This window comes from Orycteropus afer, unplaced genomic scaffold, assembly GCF_000298275.1.
Source record: "Orycteropus afer afer isolate SDZICR_OR568_19922 unplaced genomic scaffold, OryAfe1.0 scaffold00093, whole genome shotgun sequence".
Taxonomy (NCBI): Eukaryota; Metazoa; Chordata; class Mammalia; order Tubulidentata; family Orycteropodidae; genus Orycteropus; species Orycteropus afer.
In genome coordinates this window covers 1,887,490-1,901,678 of record NW_006921680.1, presented here as the reverse complement: position 1 = coordinate 1,901,678, position 14,189 = coordinate 1,887,490, and the positions used below count along the sequence as shown (strand labels likewise).

The 14,189-nt window shown below is 37.2% G+C and overlaps 1 protein-coding gene across 1 annotated transcript in view; it reads left to right on the top strand.

The window, feature by feature from the left end:
• Positions 1 to 4,412: 4,412 nt before the first annotated feature.
• ERAP2 (endoplasmic reticulum aminopeptidase 2) overlaps positions 4,413 to 14,189 on the top strand; it is a 61,508-nt gene continuing 51,731 nt past the window's right edge. Inside the window, exons 1-3 of the mRNA XM_007942559.1 lie at positions 4,413 to 4,565; positions 10,321 to 10,455; positions 11,493 to 11,613. Of these exons, the coding sequence (XP_007940750.1) occupies positions 4,413 to 4,565; positions 10,321 to 10,455; positions 11,493 to 11,613 (409 nt within the window). The remainder of the gene's footprint in view (positions 4,566 to 10,320; positions 10,456 to 11,492; positions 11,614 to 14,189) is intronic.

Sequence of the window (14,189 nt, the reverse complement as noted above, 5' to 3'; positions counted from 1 at the left end):
TTGTGGTGGATCTGTTGAGACTTTTTATTTCCTCTTAAATCAGTTTGGGTAGGTTGTGTGCTTCTCAGAATTTGTCTGTTTCATCTAGTTATCTGATTTGTTGCTGTATATTTGTTCATAATATTCTTTCATAATTTTCTTTATTTTTGTTAGGTCAATTGTAATATCCCCTCTTTCGTATTTTTCTTTTGGTTACCTTTTCTTTTCTTGGTCAGTCTAACTAAAAGTTAATTTTATTGATCTTGTCAAAGAACCAACATCTGTTTATTGATTATATTGTTTTTCTGTTTCTAATTTTATTAATTATGCTCTGATCTTTGTTACTTTTTTTATTCTGGTAGATGTAAGCTTAGTTTGCTCTTCTCTTCCTAGTTCCTAGCATTACTGGGTTAGGCTGTTGGTTTGACATCTTTCCTCTTTTTTCATGTAAACATTTATTGCTATAAGTTTCACCCTGAGTACTGCCATTACTGCATCCTGTAAGTTTTGGTATATTGTTCTTCCATTTTCATTTGAATCTAGGAATTTCATTATTTCTTTTTTGATTTCTTCCTTGAGCATTAGTAGTTTAATAGTGTGTTATTTAAATTCTGTATATTTGTGTATTTTCCTGTTTTGTTTTTCTTTTCTGTTATTGATTTCTAGCTTCACTGTTTTGTGATCAAAGAAAATACTTTGTATGATTTCAATCTTTTAAAATTTTTCAAGACTTGCTTTGTGACCTAACATGTTGTCTATCCTGGGGAATGATTCATGTTCACTGGAGTAGAAGATATTTTGTGCTGCTTTGGGGTAGAATGTTCTATACATGTCTGTTAAGACTAATTAGTTCATAGTGTCATTCAAGTCCTCTGTATCCTTGTTGATCTTTTTTCTAGATGTTCTATCCAATATTGAAAGTGGTGTCTTGAAGTCTTGTAGTACTATCTATTTCTACCTTCAATATTATCAGTGGTTTCTTTATATTTAGGTAACCCAATGTTGGGTAAATATGTAATTATGATTGTTAAATCCTCTTGATTAATTGACCATTATATCACTAATGTCCATCGTTATCTCTTCTAACACATTTTGTCCTAAAATCCACTTTGTCTGATATTAAGATTGCCACTCTAGCTCTCCTTTGGTTATTATGCATGGAATTTTTTTCCCCCATCCTTTCACTCTTAACCTATGTATGTCCTTGGGTTTAAAGTGTCTCTTGTAAATAGCATATACCTGGATTTTATATATATATATATATATATATATATATATATATACACACACACACATATGTCACTCTCTACCTTTTCCTTGTGACATATAGTCCATTTATAGTCACTGTAATTACAGAGAAGTGCCTTACTACTGCTATTTTGTTATTTGTTTTATGTTTGTCTTAAGGCTTCTTTTTTCTTCACTACTGTTTGCTTTTGTGTTCTGTTGGTTTATTGTAGTGAGCCATTTTGGTTCCCTTCTCCTTTCTTTTTGTATATCTTTTTTCAGATATTTTCTTACAGGTTACCATGAATATTGCATTTAACAGTTTGTATTTATAATAATCCCAGGGTAAGTTGGTACCAACTTAACTTGAATAAAACATGAGGAATTCTATATTTACACTACTTCTCTTTCCCCCTTTTATTGTTGTTATTGCTGTTTACATCTTTTTAATTCATTTGCCCTGTAACATAATTTTTTCCTTGCTTTTCATATATTTATTATTAAAAAGCATGAATGACAAAACAGTTTGTATTAGTGAGGCTGAATACCTTACTACTAGCCCTTATAACTGTCCGTGCAGTTCCCTTTACTAAGAATCTTTCTTTTTATGCCTACCTTTGAATTACTTTTTAGTGTCATTTCCCTTCCATCTACAGAACTCCTATTAGTATCTTTTGTAGGGTCAGACTTATGGATATGAAATCGCCCAGCAGCTGTTTTTCTGAGAATGTTTTAATTTCATCCTCATTCTTGAAGGACAGTTTCACTGGCTGTAGTATTTTTGCTTGGCAGTGTTTTTCTTTTAGCACTTTAAATATATCATTCCATTGCCTTCTGGTCTCCAGCATTTCTGAGAAGAAATTGGCACTTAGTCTTATTGGATGTCCTTTGTATGTGACTGTTTGCATCTCTCTCACTGTCTTCATGATTCTCTCTCTGTCTTTACTTTTTGAGAGCCCGACTATGAAGTGTCTTGGTGCAAGTCTCTTTGGGTTTATCCTGCATGGAGTTCTTTGAGCTTCTTGGATTTATAGATTCATGTCTTTTGTTAAACTGGAGAAATGTTCTGTCATTATTTCTTCAAATATTCTTTCTGTTCTTTTTTTTCTCTCTATCTCCTTCTGGAATTCCTTTGTTGTTGCTGTTAGGTGCCCTGGAGTCATCTGCGACTCATAGCCATCCAATGCACAGCACAACAAAATATTGCCCGGTCTTGTGCCAGCCTCATGATTCTTGCTATACATGAGCCCATCTTGCAGCCACTGTGTCTATCCATCTCATTGAAGGCCTTTCCCTTGTTCATTGACCTTCTCTTTACCAAGGATGATATCCTTCTCCAGGGAATGGTTCCTTCTGACAACATGACCAAAGTGGGTGAGATGAAGTCTTGCCATTCTCACTTCCAAGGAGCAATTCGGCTGCACTTCTTCCAGGACAGATCTGTTAGTCCTTTTAACAGTCCATGGTACTCTTAGCATTCTTCTCAACACCACAACTCAAAAGTGTCTACTCTTCTTTGATCTTCCTTGTTCATTGTCCAGCTCTCACATGCATATGAGGCGATTAAAATTACCATGGCTTCATGTCAGCTTCAATTCTCTGGGACCTGCTCTCAGGGTAGGAAATGCCTCAGTTCATTCTAAAGGCACTATGTGACCAATGATTTCTTTTCTCATTTGTTCAAGTGACAAAGGCTCCACTCAAAGGAAATATATTTTAATGATACCATGATGGGAACTTGGGGCCACTAGACAGGTGGATGTTGGAGTAAGAGTTGGAAGATGTTCAGCATGCCTCCCATCATTACTTGCAAGATATTTCTGATTCTTCATACAATTAATCATTCAGCTCTTTCATACTGAGTTACTTAATAGGTCTAAAATGAAAGATAATGTGCTGAGCAATGTTAACTGAATCTTATGGGTTTCTTTCTCTCTCCACAGGCACACACACACTCACACGCACATATACCTTCACCTAAAGCATAAAACTAATTCAGTTAACAGTGGTTCTTTTAAGAAGCAGAAAGTCACTCCTTTGCCTGTGGAACTAAAATTAATTGTGTAAGTAGCAAAGCAAATCTGAAATTATATGTTTTTCCAATGTAGAGTTACTACAACCAAAATTTCACATTAATGAAAATTATTCCAGAAACTTGAAATCCCTTGTTTGCAATAACTGCTATCAAATCCAAATAAAACTCTGAGGCCCCAAGCAAATCATTTAGAACCACAGTCTCATTTTCCCAGTCTATATCATAGAAGAAATAAAGTAAGCTGAGACAAAATTATCCAGGCAGCCCATCTTGTTTTACTCCTGGCCATTCTCATCCCATATCTGACACTTTAGCTTTTCTGTTCTCCTCTCCTTCTCCAGTGAAAATCTGACCTTCAGATTTGCTTCTTATTTGAAGATAAAGTCCAAAGTATAAATCTATAATTATGCAGTGTCAGGCATCCTTGAGGGAATGGGGGATAGAGATTTGTCAGATCTATCTACCTGCCATCATCTGAAGACTCTCTTTCTGGCAAGCACAGAGGAGCTAACAGTGTCTGGGAGTTTAGCTCTTCTGGTTGAAACCTACTTGATGGCACCTAACAACAACAACATGGAGACTCTTAGCCCACGATGGTACAAGAGTAGGAAAGCTCTGCTCTTTGCCTGAAATGGCACCCTTGCCTAGCTGCTTTCTCTTCCCTGTCCTCCTTTCCTCACTCCCCTACCTATTTCTCCTGGAAACATTTTCTTAATAAATCAGAGTCTGCTTCTGGGGCACTTGACCTAAGACATTACTCATATACATAGTTACTCAAATATCTACCTGGATCTCCTCAGGTTTGGAGATAGTACTGACCTAAAACTTCACAGTCAGTTTTGAGATCAGGATCACTGGGTGTATGTCCTATCTTAGCCATGTACTAGTTAAGGATCTTGATAAAGTCAGTCAAATTCTCTAAGCCTCAATAACTTTGCCTGCCATGAGGATTAAGGAGATCATGTAAGTAAAGTACTCAGCACAATGTGTTGCTTATAGTTGGCAGTCACTAAATATTACTTTACATTAGTTTTCTTCAAAGAGAGAGTCTGGATTCAGTAAGACTGTAGTTTGATAAATTAAATGTGTCAACTCCAGATTTGATAAGCTGTTTGCTGAAGGTAAGAATTCATTTCTCTTCTTGTTTTCATTTATGTATTCTGGCTGGGGCATGTCTATTCTCAGAGTAATTGCAGTAACGGATTTTGAGCCAACCCAGGCACGTATGGCTTTCCCTTGCTTTGATGAACCATTGTTCAAAGCCAACTTTTCAATCAAGATAAGAAGAGAGAGCAAACACATTGCTCTATCCAACATGCCGAAGGTATGGCCACTTTCAGAAACTTTGGGGTATCTTCTGCAGGTTGAGCTTGGGTATTTTCCTTTGTTTTCAGGATTTAAGCTATTAACTTATTTTCATCTATTGACATACTATATAATAATATCAGTGCTTCTAGACTTTAACATCATTCTGTTTGGGGCATTGTTCCACAAGAAGATTTATTTTTAAAAGAGTTATTTCTAGTGATTTCAAAGTGATTTATTTCGGCTTATACGAAAACAGTTCTGTTAAACCAGTATTATTTGACCAGGGCTGAGATTCAGAATCACCTACAGCAGCAGTGTTTCTCAGACTCAAATGTTCAAATGAGTCACCTGAGGAGTTGTTTAACTTCAGGTTCTGACTCACTAGATTCAGGGTGAGGATCCAAGTTCTGTTTTTCTAACAGGCTCCCAGGTAATGCTGCTGCTGTTGGTTCAGGTGCCACATCTGGAATAATAAGGACCTAGAGGACCCTGCCTGGGCCCTATCCCAGGAAATTCTGATCTCATAGTTTATAATGGTGCTAAGAAATCTTTTTTTTTTTTTAAAAAAAAAAAAGCTCCATAAGTAGTTCTTAATGTTATTTATAAAAACTATTTTTAAAAAACTTTTTATTGTGTTTTGGATGTGAAAACTATTTATTATAGTTATAAATACAATTTTTAATTGAAAGAGGCCTCTGAATCCATTTATTTGGCTTATACGATACTCAAATGCAGAGACCTTGAGAGACCCTGCCGACTCAGAGCCTCATTTGATACTTCCTCACTAATGATGTGCTTGCCATTTGTGCTATTGAACGAAATGTAAAATATTTCCTCATCCCTGCTACAGTGAACAGCATGAAAAGCAGCCAGCTCAGCCAGCAAGTGGCCCCATGCCTGCTCTCCTCTCTGCCCTACACGGTAAATGGCCACTACAGATAAGAGAAATGAGCATTTCCCCAGATTTCTTTTTAATGCTAGAAAAGATATTTGCTCTGAAATACTGGCAGAGCAGGTCAAGGGAAAATGTGGTGCTCTACGTGACACATATCTCACAGTTTTTCCATGATTGTACAGACAGCAATTTAATTAACTCTCGTTTTCAGGTAAAATGATGTGCTGCCTCATCTCTGAATCTTCTTTCTAACATGTTAATTTAAGGGCAGTTTATCATTTCAATCCCTTTCCTGGAAGCTTTTTATTATTAATATAAATTTTCAAATGAATAACCATGGAAAGTAAAGTGAAAATACAAATTAATAAAGCATTTCAAAGTATTTTAATTGCATTATTTACAATAGTTTTATTTGTTTTTATTTAAAATAAAATATGATGCAAACGGAAACTTCCATTACCATATGTAATATCATTATTATATTAGAATTGCAATTTTCTATCTTCAGAAACCTGCAGTAACTTCTCATGCTTTAAAACATTATTTTTAAAAAGTAATCACTTTGTAAATATTCTATAAAATTATTGACTAATTGTATTCCCTCAGTTGACTGGATCAGCTCTTTCGGTCAGGCTCAATTCAGCAAATACTTGCTTAATTTTTGGCTTCTCATCGATGTATCCAACCCAGGTTCCCATATTCTCTGCAATAGCTGTTGCAGCACTTAAGATGGATTACGTACTGTTGGGAAAAAAACACACATATGAATGTCTTAATTTGTTTAGTTGAGGTTACAAGATTTAAGGGAGTGAGGTGGCCCCCCCAAGCAGTAATACTTGTTAGTTGCCATGGAGTTGATTCCAACTCATGAGGACCCATGTGTACAGAGTAGAACTGTGTTCCATTGGGTGTTCTAGGCTGTGATCTTTCAAAAGTAGATTCCCGGGCCTGTCTTGAGAGGTGCTTTTTGGTGGGTTTGAACTACCAAGCTTTCAGCTAGTAGTCTATATCGCTCAACCATTTGTGTCACCCAGGGACTCTTCAAATAGTAGTAGAGACGACATATCTTTTGTGGCATGTCTTTGTTATCTTTATTCCTTAAGGGAACACACCTGGTGACAGGTTTTATGCATATAGAGTCCTGCCAGCATTGAGAAAACAGATAAACTTTGTCCAGATACAAGTGTGTTATACTTGGAGCTTACATCACCATTCTGGAAGAACTTATAATAGCACTCTGTTGTTGTTGTTGTCATTTGTCAGCCTTCCCGTTAGCAGTCAAGTGCCTTAGGCACTGTGCTACCAGAGCTCCTTCAATAACACTCTGTTGTTGTTGTTATTTGCCGTCGAGTCGGCCCCGACTCATAGCGACCCCTCCTTGGGTTTCCGAGGCAGTATCTCTACGGAAGTAGGATTGCCGAACCTTCCTTCTGAGGAGTGGCTGGTGGGTTTGAACCGCCAACCTTCTGGTTAGCAGTCAAGTGCCTTAGCCACTATGCTACCAGAGCTCCTCAATAACACTCTAGACACTTCCATTTATGGCAATGTTAATCTGCATGGGTTTTTCCAGGTTCCTGAACAAAACTCAGCCTTTATGGGCTACATCTTTAACTTGGGAGAGAAACCAGAATGAATGCCCCTCTGTTTTCCAGCCATCTCTACCCCTAGCATCCCAGGCTATTTTCCCATAGTCCCACAGCCTTACCTCCTCCCTCATGCATCCCTTTATACCTGTCCCAAAGGTTTAACAGCTATGTTTGGTCAGAAGACCACAATCATATCCCTTCCTGTCCTCACCATAAGATAGGGCCTCTCTGTTAGAAGAGGGAAACAAAGACCCAATTTACTTGTTAAAGGTAAAAGATTACATCCCTGCATATATGCCTAACTTTCTTCGAAGCTGATAGTATTTGGTCAGTGTTTTTTGCTTTATTGGAATTTGGAATTGATTTTTCAATAGAATTCTATACAATTAAATTGTGTAGAATATAATACCACAAACGTTTGCCGTTGAAATCAGCTAGGCAGTTTGCGGTAATGTTTCAAGCTAATTTCTCTCATCAAAGCAAACTAGAATCTAATCCAAACATACAAAACATGCTCAGTAAGATGTAATCAGCACTGCCATAAGACTGACTCCCTGAAAGGAAGAAGGAAAAAAAAAAAAAAAAAGAGCAAGTCTCAGTTGTTAGTTGTTGTTAGGTGCCGTCTAGTCATCTCCGACTCATAGCGACCCCATGCACAGCAGAACGAAACACTGCCCAATCCCGTGCCAGCCCCACTATCCCTGCTATACTTGAGCCCATCATCGCAGCCACCGTGTCAATTCATCTCATTGAAGGCCTTCCCCTCTTTCGTCGACCCTCCACCCTACCAAGCATGACATCCTTCTCCAAGGAATGGTTCCTTCTGACAACATGACCAAAGTTGATGAGACGAAGTCTAGCCATTCTCGCTTCCAAAGAGCATTTCAGGTGCACTTCTTCCAGGACAGATCTGTTAGTTCTTTTAGCAGCCCATAGTATTTTCAGCGTTCTTCGCCAGCACCACAACTCAAAAGCATCAACTCTTCTTCCGTCTTCCTTATTCATTGTCCAGCTCTCACATGCATACCAGGCGATTGGAAATATCATGGCTTGTGTCAGGTGCACCTTAGTCCTCAAGGAGATATCCTTGCTCCTCAGCACTTGAAACAGTTCCTTCACGGTTGACCTTCCCAATGCTACACGTCGTCTAATGTCCTGATTGCTGCTTCCATTGGCATCAATTGCAGAACCAAGCAACGTGAATTCTTTGACAACCTCAATCTTCTCTCCATTTACTGTGATGCTGCTCATTGTTCCAGTTGTGAGGATTTTTGTTTTCTTTATATTGAGATGTAATCCATACAGCAGACTGTATTCTTCAACCTTCATCAGTAAGTGCCTCAAGTCATCCTCACTTTCAGCAAGCAAAGTTGTATCGTCTGTGTATCTCAGATTGTTAATGATTCTTCCTCCAATTCTGATGCCATGTTTTTCTTCATATAGTCCAGCTTCTCGGATTATTTGCTCAGCATATAGATTGAATAAGTGTGGGGAAAGGATACAACCCTGACACACTCCCTTCTTGATTTTAAACCATGCAGTGTCCCCTTGTTCCGTTTGAATGACAGCCTCCTGGTCAAGGTACAGACAGGTTCCTCATGAGTACAATCAAGTGTTCAGGAATTCCCATTCTTCTCAATGTTATCCATAATTTTTCATGATCCACACAATCAAATGCCTTTGCGTAATCAATAAAACACAAGTAAACATTTTTCTGGTATTCTTTGCCTTGAGCCAAGATCCATCTGACAACAGCTATCATATCCCTTGTGCCACATCCTCTTCTGAATCCAGCTTGCATCTCTGGAACTTCTCTGTCAATATACTGCTGCAACTGTTTTTGAATTATCTTCAGTAAGCTCTTACTTGCGTGCAATATTAATGATATTGTTCTACAATTTCCACATTCTGGAGGATCACCTTTCTTTGGAATGGGTACAAATATGGCTATTAGACCATTGAGACAGTAAGATGTGATCAGCACTGCCATAAGACTGAGTCCCTGAAAGGAAGAAGGAAAAAAAAAAAAAGAGCAAGTCTCAGAGCTGTTACCAATTTGAAAAAAAGTGGTATTTTCAGATTACTGTATTTCTGTCCATTCAGTGACCCATAAGCCACTCTGTGGAAGGAAGACTGGGCAATCTACTTCTGTACAGATTAACTGCCTTGGAAACCCAAAGGGGTCACTCAGTCTGAATGCACTCCATGGCACTGAAGTTTGTTTTTTTTTTTTTTAATCCGTTCAGTATTGAGTCCAAACCCTCTTTCATCAAGTTGATTCCTATTCATAGTGACCCAGAATCAACTCAATGGCAATGGGTTTGCTTTGGTTTGTCCACTCAGTATTTAGAGATCTTATACCATGGTGAAGACCATCTTCTGGAAAAGCTAGCTAGACCAAATGAAGACAGAATTCAGTCATTATCTAGTGAATTTGATGGATGGAGCTGACCAGTCTGTAGGCTTTAAATGCCCTGCTGCCCCACTAGATGGGCAGAAGTTTAAATTACTAATGACCTCCATGGCCTGAATGCTTTCATTGCTGAATCAATGAAGCAAAGATAAAATAAGACTATGACTCAAGCTGTCACACAATGAGTGAAAGAATGAGCAATGTCTTTGAAGTCACGAAGTTATAACCACATCTCGGTCCTGTGGTGGAACTAGCCGTGTGATCTTGAGAAATTTAGTTAGCACCTGAGCCTCTGTTTCCTGACCTGTGAAATAACACCTACCTCACCCCAACAGAGTATGAGGAATAAAAGATAATGCAAAGCATCTTGCACAACTCTGCTTTCCCTTTCCTTCTCCCACAGAATTTATTTACTGTACAACAAACAAAAGAAAGGGGGCAAGTCTCTGGTATTTTTGCTTAGAAATCCAGAACTTGAATTTATGTCAATGTTTAAATAGAAGTATTTATGATGTTTTGGTGCTTTCAAACAACAAAATAAGATTTGGTATCATTTTGGAGTTTTCTAAACAGTGATACTGTGAGGAAGTAAGACTTTGAGGAAGTTCAAATAATATAATATAATCTCAGGGTTTGTTTTGTTTTGTTTTCCTACTTAATACTTACTTTGGGAAAGTCAGTTAATATACTTGAGTATTTTTTCATATAAAACATATAGAGCAATGAGAGGCCCCAGGATGTTAACAGAGGCCTTTGATCTTCTGCAAGGAAACACACTTCCTAGTGTAACACTTTCCTCTGACTCATCTGCCTTAAGTCATAGACTCGTGGTTAAATACTCTGGTTTTCAAATACTAATTCCTTTTCCTTCTTGTAGGTTAAGACAATTGAACTTGAAGGAGGACTCTTGGAAGATCATTTTGAAGCAACTGTAAAAATGAGTACTTATCTTGTAGCCTATATAGTTTGTGATTTCAACTCTGTGAGTGGTACAACCTCATCAGGGGTCAAGGTGAGATTGAGTTCTACTTTCACACATGGTGCAGAATAGTGTCCTAAGGGCAATAATTTTTTATTTTCTCAATTTGTTTTTCTTTATTATTGAAGCATTTTGCTTATTTTACTAAAGAGTGATTGGCATAAATAAATAAATAAATAAAAAGTTATCCATTATCACATCACTAAGATCTAACTAGAGAGCTCTGGTAGCATAGTGCCTAAGGCACTTGACTGCTAACCAGAAGGCTGGCGGTTCAAACTCACCAGCCACTCCTCGGAAGGAAGGTTGGGCATTCCAACTTCCATAGTGATACTGCCTTGGAAACCCAAGGAGGGGTCGCTATGAGTCGGGGCCGACTCGATGGCAAATAACAACAACAACAACAACAAGATGTAACTACTGATAAAATTAGAGTATATGCCTTCCAAATTTTTTCTGTGTGCATATCTGTATATGTGTGTATACACAGTTAACATTATATACTGTTTATATATGCATAGTTTTTACAAATAATATAATATAATCTCAGTTTTTTTGTTTGTTTATTTTGGTTTTTTTTTCCCCACTTAATACTTACTTTGGGAAAGTCAGTTAATATACTTGAATATTTTTTCATTTAAAGAAAACTAACAGGATCATGGATCCAATAAATTCTTGAAGGATCTTGCACATCCTATACCTATATTTTTTCTGAATTGTGTAAGTGGTCACAGTTTTGGAAGGCTAGTTCTCAAGCAGTAGGGTATATTATAGCAACGCACTCAAGCAGTTTCTCATGATATAATGTGTTCAAATAGCTTGAAATATTTAGATTAGCACTAGAGGATGGATTGTAATAGCTGCAGAATCATTGCTAATTCTCAAGATTGCATTTTGCTTTTTTTATACTTAACAGAACTTCTTATCCCCTATTGACAACATGCTTAATGGTATCTCAATACTTTCTTGAAAAATGAAGTCTGTCTTTCTTTGGGTGAGGGTTATCAGGAATGAAATTGTACCAAGGAGCTGTCATTCAAAGATCACTTCTTCTGATCTACATTTCCCAGGTGTCCATCTATGCATCCCCAGACAAATGGAATCAAACACATTATGCTTTGGATGTATCACTGAAGCTGTTTGATTTTTATGAAAACTACTTTGATATCAACTATCCATTACCAAAGCTGGGTAGGTTCAAATTCCACATCATTGCTTTTATTTTTGCTTATAGGACTTGCTTTAGTTTCTTCCCTCTTTATATGTGATGGAAGGAGCATTTATGACTCAGTGGTTATGCCCTCAGGAGCTCTGGTGGTGTAGTGCCTAAGGCATTTTACTGCTAACCAGAAGGCTGGCAGTTCAAACCCATCAGCCACTCCTCAAAAGGAAGATTGGGCAATCTACTTCCGTAGTGATATCACATGGGAAACCCAAGGAAGGGTCGCTATGACTTGGATCCAACTCAACGGCAGTGAGTTTGGTTTGGGTTTTGCTAACAGAAAGGTCAATGGTTAGAACCCATCAAAGGTTTAAAGCTGTTCTGCAGGAGAAAAAAGTGGCAATCCACTTCCCTAAAGATTAGAGCCTTAGAAATACTATGGGGCGGTTGTACTCTGTACTATAGAGTGGCTGTGAGCTGGAATCAAGTCAGTCATAAGTGCTTTTTGTTTGCTTGTTTGTTTTTAAATACATGAAGTAAATGAACACTCAAAAAGTTCAGTTAGCCCAGGAAGGAACAATTTCTTTCTCAAAGATGGTCCTTGAGTGCAGAAGAGTATAGAAGATAAACTGTGGATCATTCTGATGTTTTCTTATCAAGTTTAATATTAATATATCTGCATTGCATATTAGATTACAATACAATTATTATACAATAATATTTTATAAAACTTAAGGAAGGTTTATGTAAGCAGAGAGCTGAAAACCACCTTTCTAACTTACCTATATTGGCTGCTAAGCTTAGAAGAGGAGACTGCAGTATAGATTTAAAAAAACAAAAAAGATTCAGAAGGAACAGAATTGATCATTTGAATGTGGGAGTAGTAGGTTTTTACATTAGACGGCACTCTCAATCTAGTTTGTTTTTCATTTTCTATCTTAAAAAATCAAATGTGTGATTTTTATAATTCTGTAAAAACATATCAAAACAATGACTTGAACTTCATAATTTATTTGGATGGTTTTTAAGTTTTAAAACTAAATAGTTTTTAGTTTCTGACAGTGAAAAAAACTTTTTCCTTTGGAACTTTGGGACATACTCCTTATGACATACTTCTTCCTTCCTACCCATACCACCATGTCCCACCAATAGAGAGCTTAAAAAGAACCATCAAAATACATATCCAAGGGTTCACTCCTATAGTTCCTGAGTCTCATTGTATTATTACAGTTTTATATTATTACAATTCTATATACCCGTCAGTATAGATACACTGAAGGAGCTCTGGTGGCATAGTGGGTAAGGCATTTGGTTGCTAACCAGAAGGTCGGCAGTTCAAACCCACCAACTGCTCAGTGGAAGGAAGATGGGGCAATCTACTTCCATAAACATTTACAGCCTTGGAAACCCAATGAGGGTCACTATGAGATGGAATTGACTCAATGGCAGTGGGTTGAGTTTGGTTTATAGATATACTGAATGCAGTATAACCCACTGCTGTCCTTTAGGTCAAAAGTCAAGAAAGGATCAGTAACAGCCACCAACAATCTAATGTTGTTCCCAAAAATGCACTCATGCTCTTGAAGATTGTATAAAGCATATTTTAAAACTGAAAAGAATCATGCAGATTAAGAAAAAATAGAGCAGATAATAAGCACCTCTAATGGCTATGGGAAATAATCCAATTAATATAAAATCATCAACACAATTTAGAAAAGGAGATATTCCCAGAGTTCAAGTGCTAATGAACACACTGATATTTATTTGACTGTATTATAAATATTTGTTTTCACCCACTAGAATTAACCAGTACTAACTCTAGACAATGTAATTGCAAGCCAAATCACTTGGTTCATTTCAAACTTTAAAAAAGTGGTCTTTGTTTTTAGCCGAGAGGTATTTTCTTCCAAAATGACCTAGCATAATAAAAAGGAGGAATTTCAAGACTAAATATCAGGCAGACATTTGACCTACACGAAGTCATGTAGGTCAGACAAAATGATGTGACCTGGTATCTGTTGATATCCATGAAGCCTAGAGATAGATAAGCCACTGTAATATGATTTTTGTTACATGATGTGCCTGACTTGGAGTCCCTTCAAGAAGACATAATTTCTGAAAGTTTCTTTTAACCTAAAACATGACATTTTTCAATATGGATCGTATGGATCACACTATATATATTTAAAATATATATTAACACACTATATATTTAAAATATATATTAATTTATAATGTATATACATGTGTATATATGTATATAAGGAGCGCTGGTGATGTAGTAGATAAGGCATTTGGCTGCTAAACAGAAGGTCAGTGGTTCAAACCCACTAGCTGCTCCTCAGAAGAAAGATGGGGTGATCTACTTCTGGAAACGCAAAAGGGTTTGCTATGAATCAGAATCGACTCTACAGCAGTCAGTGAATTTGGTTTTGTTTGTATTTATATATGTGTGTGTGTGTGTGTGTGTAGAGAGAGAGAGAGAGACAGCATACATATCTTAATATATTGTTGTTGTTGTTGTTATGTGCCGTCAAGTCAAACCTGACTCATAGCGACCCCTCCTTGGGTTTCCGAGGCAGTATCACTACGGAAGTAGGATTGC